We start from the raw sequence: 12,246 nt of genomic DNA on the forward strand, positions 1-12,246 counted from the left end.
TTGCAGCCAAAACACACAGATTTAGATGTTAGCAAATATTTGGTAGATGAGGTAAGCCCTTTATTGAGCATCTGGAATGAGTGTGTGTCTGACAGAAATAGACACATAGAAAGTGTGAGACATGTATACATGTGTGAGGGATTAAGAGACACAGAGCAGGGAGACAGCGGCTGTCTGAAGGGCTTCTACAGGGGGCACAGCTGAGGCTGGCGGGCTACTGAATGGGACTGTGTGTGTGCGTGTGTGTGTGTGTGTGTGGCAGGGCTGGGTGTAACACAGAGGGTGTGTGGGTGTGTGTCCTTGTGCATGTGACAGTGTGGTATGTGTGAGGAACAGCTGTTACAGGGCTGTTGTTCAGATGGTCAGGGACATAAGGGGTGTGTGTATTTCTCTGTGCGTGTAAGAGGGACTGAAAGATTGTGTGTGTGCGTGTGTGTTAAAGGGCTAAAGGATTGGCCTGCTTCAGTACAGCACCTGTGTGCTAAACACACAAAAACCCTGCAGCTACTTTCGATTAATTAATAGAGCTACCATTTAAATACATTTGAGTTTGAATAGTATTCAAATTTGTTCTGTCAGTCCTAAAACACATTGAAGCTAACACTCTGCCTTCTGCGTAGCCATGTCCCTAATTAAGCCAGATGAGGAGAAGAAGCACCTAATAAGTTACACCAGGATCTCCGTGCCACTCTGATTATCCACTGCTTTGCTCATTAGCATTGACACAGCTACGTAAAACCATGCTGTACCGTCCAACATCAGTTAACCGGGCACAATTACACTGCTACACCATGTTAGCGTCTGAGTCGGTTACTCCATGGAGTAGCAAAACCCAGGGAGGATCAAGAAGTGCACTACAATTGTGTCAGTGTGCTGGAGAGAGAACTAGAGACTGACTATGAGAGAAAGAGTGAAGGGGGTCATGTGGTTTGGTGTTTGTAGAGTAAATGTGAAATTACAGTGCTACTATAAATGTGTGAAGGTGTGAAAACGATAATGCTGCTAATTACTATAATCCTGCAAACACCATAGACGGAGAAGACAAAGAGCCGGCACCTTGAGCTGCTTGCTAAATTCACTGTTAGGATACATGCTAAGGAGGCTGACAAGCCTGAATAAAGGACTGTTTTCAGTAAAACTGGACAACTTCACCAAACACAGACAGTTAAATTAAAATAACTGCCTAAACTTTTAACAATACAGTGTACAATGTTATCATAATACTGAATTTACACAGTAAATTACACATTTCTTGCAAAGCTCTTTCTAATAAGCTCAATATAACGATCCTCAGAAGACAGATGTCCTTACTGTGGTGTCTGAATGGAAAAGACATTTTCTCAGGATGTGTCCAAATTTTACATATTCACACTACTCACATGGAAGCAGAGGTGCAGTGATGGACATGAGTAACAGTTTGTTAGAAGGCAGTACTGAACTCTGGTTAAGGCTGATTTTATATACATATCATTACATTTTTAAAAAGTAACTGTCTGTTATTGGTTAATATCACGGTATATACATTTTAAGGAAATTCGATCAGTAATGACTTCTGAAACACTCATTTGGCTTCAATTTAGTCACTAGAGCCAAGTTACTAGAGTTTTTTTTATAAACTTGAGGTACCATGTGGGAAATTATTGACTTAAAATGGATTAAATTTACTTTTGTACAATCTACACACAATAACCCATAATGACAACACAAAAACTTTTCTTTAACCTTTTTTTTTTTTTTTTAAATTATTTTTGCAAATGTATTAAAAATCAAAAACTGAAATCTCTCATTTAGATAAGTATTCAGTCCCTTTGCTCAGTGCTTTGTAGAAGCATCTTTGGCAACAACTACAGCTTTGAATCTTCTTCGGTAAGTCTCTACATGCATTGGGCAGTTTCTCTCATTCCTCCTGGCAGATCCTTTCAAACTCATCCAGATTGGATGGGCAGCATCTGTGAACTGCCACCTTCAGGTCTCTCCACAGACGTTCTACAAGGTTCAAGTGTGAACTTTGGCTGGACCACTCAAGAACATTCAGAGACTTGTCCTAAAGTGCTTGGGGTTGTTATCATGCTGAAAGGTGAATTTTTGCCCCAGTCTGAAGTCATGTGCAATCTGGAACTGGTTTTCTTCGAAGACCTCGCAGTATTTGGCTGCACTTATCCTCCCCTCAATTCTAACCAGTCTCCCCTTACCTGCCACCGAGAAGCAACCCAATAGAATGATGCTGCATGTTTCACTGTAGGGATGGTTTTACCAGTTGATGAGCAGTGCCTGATTTTCACCAGACATAGTGCTTGGAGTTCAGATTAAAAGTTCAATTTCTTTCACATCAGACCAGAGATTTTTTTTCCTCATGCTCTGAGAGACAAGTGCCTGCCATAAAAAATTGTTATTCTGAATTTTTATTTCTGAAGCTGCTCTACCACAAAGGCTTGATTGATAAAGTATATTTATCAATGAGATGGCTGCCCTTCCGGCAGATTCTCCCATCTCTGCGGAGGACTTCTGACACGCTCTTAGAGTGGCCATTTGCTTCTTGGTCACCTCTCTGACCAATTAGGGCCTCATTTAATGAGGCTGGCCAGAGAGCCAGCTCTAGGAAGGGTCCTGGTGGTTCTAAACTTCATCATTTCACAGTGATGTAGCCCACTGTGCTTCTGAAAAGGAGGTCTACAGAGAATCCCTTGGACTTCATGGCTTGGTTGTTGGCATACACTGTGAATTTGGGACCTTTTACATACAGGTGTGGCCTTTCCAAATCATGTCCAGTGAAATGAATCTGCCACAGGTGGACCCCAGTTAAATTCTAGAGACATCTCAAAATAATCAAAGCAAACAGGATGCACCTGAGCTCAATTTGGAGTGGCTTAGCAATGGGTCCTAGCTAAATGAATACTTAGCTAAATAAGGTATTTCAGGTTTTAATAAATTGTAGCCACTCTGTATGTATTATATTAACAGGCCCATATAAACTAATTAATTTTCTAGCCAGCTATTCATCTTTTATTTATCTGTTGCACAGAGCCACAGACCTGCATGTCACTAGCGTACAATCAAATGACAAAAAATCACACTTTGGCACTGTGCAGTTGTTGGTCACTACTTTGTGTTTCTGAAATTTTTCTCTGTGATGCTATAGCTGTATGTGCAGCAGTACTGTAACAAGCAAAGTTTTAAAGCAAACAGATGAGTTCCTTTTGTAGTTTTGCTCAACCATGAGGCCAAGAAAAAGGCTTTGAAAATCTCTACAAATGTGTCATTTATAACAATGTACCGCCCTGGAAATATTGCACTGCGCTGTAGGGAAGCTAGGATCTAGTTAGGTCTGAGTGTGTGTGTATTTATACCCATATACATTAACAAAAATGTCCTTGTAGACCTGTGATGATCCATAACACCTAAACACTTTAAAAGCACCTGAAAGAATGCAGAGGCAGACATGGTTTGACTGACATCTCTCTGTGTAGACAGCTGGGATTAAAGCAGTCAATCACCTTAAGCTGCGAGTCCATAAAAAAGCGGCAACAAACTACAGGGCCATAAATTCAATTCGCTGCTCGTCACGAAGGAGAAAGAGAGAGCGGGGGAAATTGAGGAGGAGAAATATTGAAGGCCATTACCTAGCTCTCGCGGCTATGGGAGAGAGAGGGAAAGGAGGATTTAGAAGCAGGTGCCTCTATAAATTCATATCAACTGACTGGCGGAGGCCTGAGCTGGACAGCCTACTGTACATCAATACACAGCCTTTATGTCCTTCCAGAGAGGATACACTCTCGGTCAAGGACAGCCCTTGTAAAGACGCGCACATACACAAGCATCAAAACAAAGAGAGTGCAGGCTGTTAACATAAAATGCACATCAATCTTCCTCACAGCCCCGTCAGCTGACACTGCACATCACAGTCTCACTCCCTGGAGAAAGTTAGAAACTGATATATTGCTTTCTGAATAGCAAGTATCCTCTTTCAGAGTTTTGCTGAACTTTTTCAAGCATTTAAGTGCAGGTGTGTGTGAGAGGGAGGTGTATGATGTGGACTCACGTTTGATGGTCAGTTCTCCGTAGTTGGACACACCCACTCCCCTGGTGGAATGAACTATGCAGCGGTAGCGGCCTGAGTCCTGTTTTGTGGTGTTCACCACGTCGAACATCCCAATGAACCGCTGGTTATTCCATGGTTTAGTGGCCTTCATAGGCGCCTCTCTTCCACCAATACCCTGCAGCCATACACACACATACATACAAAAAAAAAGTTGGCTCACCAAAACTGGACAGTTGAAGATTTGAATTTGATATATATATATATATATATATATATATATATATATATATATATATATATATATATATATATATATAGATAGATAGATAGATATATACACACACACACATAAAGACATGAAGATGTTTTCACCCCTAGTGTGTGTGAGCACCAGTATGTCAGTATGCGCACATCTGTGCAGTAGTGCATTAGTCCATTATCGTAATGCGTTCATGGTAACATATTTCCATGTTTGTTTTCTTGGTTGAAAGTTTTCATTTTCAATCATCTCTCCACCGTGCATGCACACATACATGCAATACACACATACATGCAACACACACACACACACACACACACACACACTTTCCCCAGCTGTCACCCAGCATAGCAGGCAGATGGGGGCCATTTGTTCACTGGAGATCTTTCTTCATTACTGTCATCAGGGGACTTCACTTAATGTTTGAATTTTTTTTCGCAGAGTAATGAGGATGTGTTTATTTAAGTGACTAACTACCTGGCAGAGGTCCTGCACACACAGAGCATCCAGAATCAGAGAGAGAGAGTGTGAGTAAGACAGAGAGAATGAGAAAAGAGGTGTGATTTGGGTATGGCAAGGTACACCCTGACTGCTGGAATGGCTGAGATAGTAAATTATGTATTTGCTAATGAATTATTAGCAAAAAGATAAACAATCAGGAATGTTGTAGCATCAGTCTCCTCTGCTACTCTCACATTCCAAACATCTTAGACTATTGTGTACCTCCTTTTGACAGGCAGGGACACTGGATACATCGGCAGGAGACCAATAGAAAATGTAAAAAAAAATTACCAATGTACCCATCTCACCCAGAGAGCAGGGCCAATTCTGCGTTCTTAGGCTCCTGGTTAGTTAGGATTTAAACTCATGATCTCATAATGCATAGGTCATCGTACCAATAAATTTTTTTTTAAAATGTTCAATAAATTTGGCTATAATTTCCTTTTTCTGCCATGTTCCACAACTGCAAAAAGTTCCATACAGTAATTATTGCAGGTTCTAATTAGATACTTCTCAAGGCCATTGCCAGTAACTTTTTGTGTCTTATGTTTCACTGCAGTTTCAGTCACGGTCACTGGTTTAAAATTTACGCTTGTACTTCACCTAGGAATCTCATTTGCATGTGATACTGAAATATAATGAAAGCAGTCATATCAACTGACTTTCCTATAAGACAGAATGTTTTACAGAAACATGTATATAGCTATGTGATGTCTGACCTTGCCACACCTTGGAAACAGAGAGAGAGAGAGAGAGAGAGAGAGAGAGAGAGAGTGATAGAAGCTGCGGTTTATAAAATGCCACACTGAAAACTTGATGAGGCATTAGAAAGCTTTACAAGCTCCATATACAAGATGTAGAGGTGCGGTGCAAAGAAAGCAAGATTGAAAGAGGGAAGAAAGTGACAGGGGGGTGAAAAGAGGGGGGGTGAAAAAGCTCTGCATCTGAATAAGAGGAGCTTGTGTGTGATGTAGTCCAGCCGAGCAGAATAGAGAGGTAGAGTTCACTGCTTGAATCTGATTGGTCAGAAGGTGCTGAGGAATTAATTTTAATCATATGTTTATACTCATTGTAATATACAGTGAATAGATTTCATTTTTGGTATGGTAAAGCTAGCTAACGTGTAGCTCGGTCTCCACTGTGATGAACACACTGACAGCACTGAGAGCAACATCTTGACCTATTTACCCAGAATGCTGTGATTAAGCAAATGTTCAGGTGGGGTTAGGGCTGGTGTGAATAAGCCTGTTATCCCAGTAACAAGTGTATACTACTTTGGAGAAGCTAATATCAGCCCTCAGCTAATATTAATATTTATAGGCAGCTTTGAAGCCTTGGCGAAATGCTGCATTAGTATTTTTATGGTGGTATGCATAGAGAAGTGTGTGTGTATATGAAGTGTGTGAGTGTAACCTGCAGCCACAGGTGAAAGTTGTCTCTCCACTCTCCGTTGACAGTGCAGTGGAAGGTAGCTGTCTGCCCTGCGTTCACCTCCACTCCTTTAATATGGAGGAAGTGTGGCGTTGTCACTGCACATACAAACAACACAAACGCTGTTATCTCACCATATTAAAACACAAAATACACTGCCACTCTTATATCCCAGTACTCCTGTGTCCAAAATGGCACCCTAATACCTAATCCAAGCTAAATTATTTTTACACTATTTCAGAATTTTTACACTAAACTGGATTTCAGAAGTGCACTAGTCATTCTACACTTGGCTATCCGTTGACAAAACTGCCTAGCGTATTATAGAGTGAACAGGGTGTGGTTTTGGACATACGGTGAGTTCTCCAGCACTCCACCTCACCTACTAAGCACCAGTCCCACCGGATCACTAGTCTCACCTGCTGGTCAATACCTGTTTCATGTGAACGTATGAAAAAAACTGTGAATGAGTGATGGTGAGGTCATTAGATTTCTTTCGATTTCATACAAATAAAGAAAAAGTATGACTAACTCCACCCAAAACCCTAACCTTAACATTGCAGTTATTCATGTGAATTGAGTTGTGTAAATTCTTACGGGTTTGTGAGCATGAGACTGTGGCGTTGTATATACACTCACATTATTACCAAGCTTTTTTTTAATGTAGTTGTGTCTCCCACTGATGTTACACTTTTAGCTCTTCTAATTGGTTTCCCTTTCACATTGTCTAGAGCCACCAGTTTGTCGGTTGTTGGCTTTTTTTGGCTTCAATAAACAAGTAGGCCATGTTGTTAACCAAATTAGTCCAATGATACTGTTAGTAATAACAATGGATAATACAAGACAGTATATTAAACAAGTATAAAGATTATTAGGTCAATTATATCATAATTATACCCTGGCACTGATGAATTCTGGAATCTGACTGGTCAAAAGGTGTTGATTAATTTTCTATAATCATTAATATGGTGATTATTTATTAATGGAGACGTTTTCTGCCATGAGAAAGTCTTCAGGACAGAGGACTTTGTGTTTTGTTGTTTCATTTCATTAATAAATTAAACAGTTGTCAGCGTTGGCAAATTTCTATAATGTAAGAGCAATCAAATACTTCAGGACATGACGTTATGGGAAAATAATCAACTAATAAGTAATACTGCTTTACCTCGCTGCATCACACAACACTAACTTTGGTTATTTGACTCTAACAATAAGAGAAAGAATTTGGAATGGGGCACTTAGATTATGTTCAGCACATGTAGAAATCTTTTAAACAAATTTGGGAAGGTCTCTGAGCAGTTCACAACTCCTACCATACAGAATCATTCGATATCTGGCCATGAAATCAATGCTGGCTACAAAGTTAAACCAGTGAAACTAGTATTTTATCTCTTTTCTATACCTTCTGCTTCTACTGCTCATAACTAACCACATTTCACAAAAAAAAATCAATGTCATAACTTTTATTTTCCAGCTAGATTGAAATCCTATTAAGTTATTCATAGTCCTCTAATAAAATCTCAAATCTCAAACTCTACAGATTGCTCTGTGATACTTTAATTAGTCTTCCTCCGCTTCAACAAGAAAGCTCGCTCATATCCGGGTCAATATGCATTTATAACAAGAGATCTCTGGGATGCAGTCCCATGTAAATCAAATTATGAAGTGTAATGTTTGATTACTCGTCTCTTGCGGAAATCAGGCCGCGGCGACCTTGAATCGATACGTGAGCCGTTCTTCAAAGACAGTAATGCCGCTAATTTAATCTCTTCCTCTCACTCGTCTTCTCTCTGTTCAATATTTCATCAGTTACTTTTCTGTTTGAAATAGCACTGCTTTTATTACTTTGACCCACCGTACTTTTCTATGGCAGGTTGCCTGTATCTATTTCTCTCTTCGGTAAAGTAGTTTTTTTTTTTTTTCTTTAATGATAGATAGACCCCCTGTAGTGTTAATGGCACCTTGGAGTGAAGGCAACCATGTCATCTGCTTTTATGAATAGGAAATGAATGTGACTATTTTTTGCTATGAAAAAACAAAGGCGAGTCCCATCACTCAATTTAACGCTCAAGAAATCAGCATTAAAGCTCAGAATAACGAAAGCATTACACTAAATTACAGTGACTGGATCTTTGACTGATCTGTGTTGATAGTTACTGTCATACTTTGACAGTCTCAAATTTGTGCCTCCTGCCACCATTTGTCATCTAAAACAGAGACGAGTGGATTTTTCTCTGATATTTCTAGATAAAGATATTTGTGTAGCTGGGAGCATGGGAAAACACTTCACATGGTCATATATTGACATGTTCTACTATACATTTAAAAACTGCATTCATGATATTCATTTTGGAAATTCATTTTGGAATTATAAATTTTATTTAAAGATCCTATTCTGACTCCGTGAAAGACGCCAACATACAGATTACCTAAAAGCATTTAATTGAATATGCAATAAAAGGGATATATAAATTATTAAGAATATCTTTATACCAGCCTTTATTGTTGGAATACTGATTCAGAAGTCCTGCCCATTCAGCAGTCATTTTATTTATGCATATGTTCATTATGATGATATAATATCAGTATGGTGGTAAATTATGTCAAAATACGTTTAAAACATTCAAACTATTCAGATGTCTTAAGAAATTGAAATACTTCTAGTTTTATTTTATGCTGGTGTGGACTGTCATTGGCATTCACACACCTCCTCACAGTCAGGTGATAATCACTTATTCTAAGAGAGGAAGTCATCCACACTTACACAGACTGGACAAAGTACACTGGCACCAGAATGTTACTACTCAATCTGCTTCTCTCTTTCTGTCTCAATGCCATAACAAGTGTGTATTGGTGTGCAGAAACTCTAGGAAGAGGCTGCTAATGCCTTGAAAGAAATTAGTATAGTTGACTTTACACAGTCAGTCTCTAAAACACAGTGGAGCTGTCTGAAAGAGGCGACAATGACACATTCTCAGCCAAAGTGTTTTGTCCTGTCTGAATTTTATTTTTTTCTTCCAATGCTAAAAAATTCTCTAATTCACTTCTTTTTTTAAAAATTATTTATTTATTTAATATAATATTTATTTATTTATTATTTTTTCTCTCTTCCTGATCTTTTACTTAAATGTATTAAAGCCTCAGTGAACACTCAGAGCAGAACATCTGTGAACTCTGTGAAATTTGTTCATCTGTATGTCAAAACAGTGTTAACTGAATTCTAAACTACAACCTACATGGATCTTCTGAAGAAGCTGTGAGCCAGATGGAACTGAATAAACTCTATTTAACACTACAGGTTTGCTGGAGTGACATAAGACAAAACCTCTAACCAGGTCCTGTCTCTTTTTTTGTTGGTGCCAGATGGGCTGGTTTGAGTATTTCAGAAACTGCTGATCTCCTAGGATTTTCACACCAAACAATATCTAGAGTTTACACAGAATGGTGCGAAAAACAAAAAACATCCTGTGAGCAGAGGGTCTGCAGGCTGAAACACCTGGTTGATGACCAGACTGGTTTGAGCTGACAGGAAGTCAATAGTAACTCAAATAATCACTCTTTACAGAGTAGAGCAGAAAAGCATCTCAGAACGCACAACACATCAAACCTTGAGGTGGATGGGCTGCAACAGCAGAAGCCCTCTACCACTACTGTCAGCCAAGGACAAGAATCTGAGGCTCGAAGACTGAAGAAACAATTGAAGACTGGAAAAAGACCAGGTGATTTTTTTCTTATCTTCAACTGTCCAGTTTCTGTGAGCCTGTGCCCATGATAGCCTCAGATTCCTGTTCTTGGCTGACAGGAGCAGAACCTGAGGTCTTCTGCTGTTGTAGCTCATCCACCTCAAGTTTCAATGTTTTGTTCTTGCTGAGATTCTCTTCTGCTCACCACAGTTGTAAAGAGTGATTATTTGAGTTACTATATCCTTCCTTGCAGCTTGAACCAATCTGGCCATTTTCCTCTGACCTCTCTTAACAACAAAACATTTCCACCCACAAATCTGTTGCTCACTTAATGTTTTTTTGTTTTTTGCACCATTCTGTGTAAACTCTAGAGACTGTTGTGTGTGAAATTCCCAGGAGATTAGCAGTTTCTAAGTCACAGAGATCACACTTCTTCCCCATTCTGATGTTTGATGTTAACATTAACTGAAGCTCTTTAATGTCACTGTAATGACATTCTTTTTGAATGAATAACCAATAATCTTTAACGTGGTGCCATTACTTTAAGTCACTGGAATTACTGTCATCAGCATTATCAGGATGGGCCATTATACAGTTACAGTGATGAATTTCCATTAAAGATGCATTCTATTAAATTTCTTTTTAATAAAAAATATTTTATACGAAGAATGAAAAGGTGTAACTCCACAAGAAAAAAAAAGTATTTCAGTAAATTAATAACTTATAGAGTGTGGAGGGAAACTCTACTGATGCTAGCTGAAATGGACACTCGCTCTTCTGAACTTTGAGCCTGGAAGCACTTATCCATAATTTTTTTGTGATCTGAAAAGTCACTAAATTATTTTTAAAATAGCTAAAATTTTAATTCTGCTAATTTATATATTTGATAGACTTCATACTAATGATCAGCCTGTGACATGAAAATGAATAAGGAATATTTTTTAAATGTCAAGCAAAAGCCCCTAAAGCAGTACAACTGGCTTGCGGAACAAAGTATTTTTCAAGCACTCGGCAGATTTTCAAAGAATTGTTTTTTAAAGTGCACAATAATAAAGAGTCAAAGCATTTTTATTGCTTAGGAACCTTTAAAGTTATACAGTAACGTCTGTTATGTGGGGTTTCTTGAAAATTTGAAAATGTCATGACTAATAAGGAACAGTGTCACCATATTCTGTGACACACTTTATTCTAAAATAGTGTTACCATTGTTAACAATGTGTTAACATTACTGACATACAATTTATTAATGCTGGAGTTCATGGTTTGCTGAGGTTATGTCACGAATTCCACTCTCAAGCATGCAACATGCTTCTTTTTTTGTTTATTATTTTGGCCATGTTTTCTGGTTTCTAGTTCGTCTTTGTATACTCTCTTATTCCTTTGTCTTCTTACAAAGTCTAGTAGAGTTCACTTGAGCCTCCTGCCTCATCAGCTCGCATGTGATCTGTTAACTAATTCCATAAATAACATAAATCTCTGCTAAGAGTACTACCTAAGTACCTAAAGTCTGCTCTGACTCTAGGTTTTAGAGGTGAAAAGCTCTTTTCATATGTGTATAGAGCTATAGAAAATAGACTACGCAGATTTTTTCAGGATGTCAGAAATAGACAAATGTGTGTGTGTGTGTGTGTGTGTGTTTTACAATGGAATATTGAAGATGGCCTTACTGCACTGATGTCCCTGGACGACAACATCCTTGATGGCCAGCAAACCACGCTGGCCTGAGGTCACAGCTTCAAAGATGATCTGCAGAGGAAAGAGAAAAGCCCACAACCACAGTGATAAATGCACACACCTTTAAAATGTCACACACACACACGCAACAAGAAGACCCCCCAGGGGGCTGACACAGAGAGGCTTAAACATGACCTGTAGCGTCAATTCAGCAGGGATTCAGCAATAGGAAGGACACTAGAGATACAGTTTAGCCACTGCTATTGTACTAAAACTCATAATTAGATGACTTCACATTACATTTACACTTGAAGAACACTTCTGGATGTGCTGTTATTGGAAAAGAATCAACTTTGTGGTGGTAACAGCACGTCCGCTTCATTGTGTGGTTCACTGTCTGAAGGATTATCAGAGTGTCTCCATGAGCTAATCCTATAAAACAGAATCTATATCCTGCAGTCCACAGCCAAAGTGCTTAAAGGCATTCCTATAAGACACACAGAGTTGACGTTAATTCAGGGATCGGCTAAAATTAAGCACACAGCCACCCATACAGAAAACATGTGGCACAACACTTGTGCATGTATTGACGAGACCTATTTTTGTATCATGTATTTTATGCATTCATAATTGTTTTTGTCATTAAAAAGACAAAGGGA

The 12,246-nt window shown here is 38.9% G+C and overlaps 1 protein-coding gene across 7 annotated transcripts in view; it reads right to left on the reverse strand.

The window, feature by feature from the left end:
- LOC113533549 (receptor-type tyrosine-protein phosphatase mu) overlaps positions 1-12,246 on the reverse strand; it is a 201,819-nt gene that overhangs the window by 107,532 nt on the left and 82,041 nt on the right. For all 7 annotated transcript variants that reach the window (XM_053227520.1, XM_053227519.1, XM_053227518.1 and 4 more), the window contains exons 4-6: positions 11,581-11,659; positions 6,213-6,328; positions 4,040-4,214 (exon numbers count right to left, since the gene is read on the reverse strand). In XM_053227520.1, the coding sequence (XP_053083495.1) occupies positions 4,040-4,214; positions 6,213-6,328; positions 11,581-11,659 (370 nt within the window). The remainder of the gene's footprint in view (positions 1-4,039; positions 4,215-6,212; positions 6,329-11,580; positions 11,660-12,246) is intronic.

The sequence above is a fragment of the Pangasianodon hypophthalmus genome, chromosome 21 (assembly GCF_027358585.1).
Source record: "Pangasianodon hypophthalmus isolate fPanHyp1 chromosome 21, fPanHyp1.pri, whole genome shotgun sequence".
Classification (NCBI taxonomy): Eukaryota; Metazoa; Chordata; class Actinopteri; order Siluriformes; family Pangasiidae; genus Pangasianodon; species Pangasianodon hypophthalmus.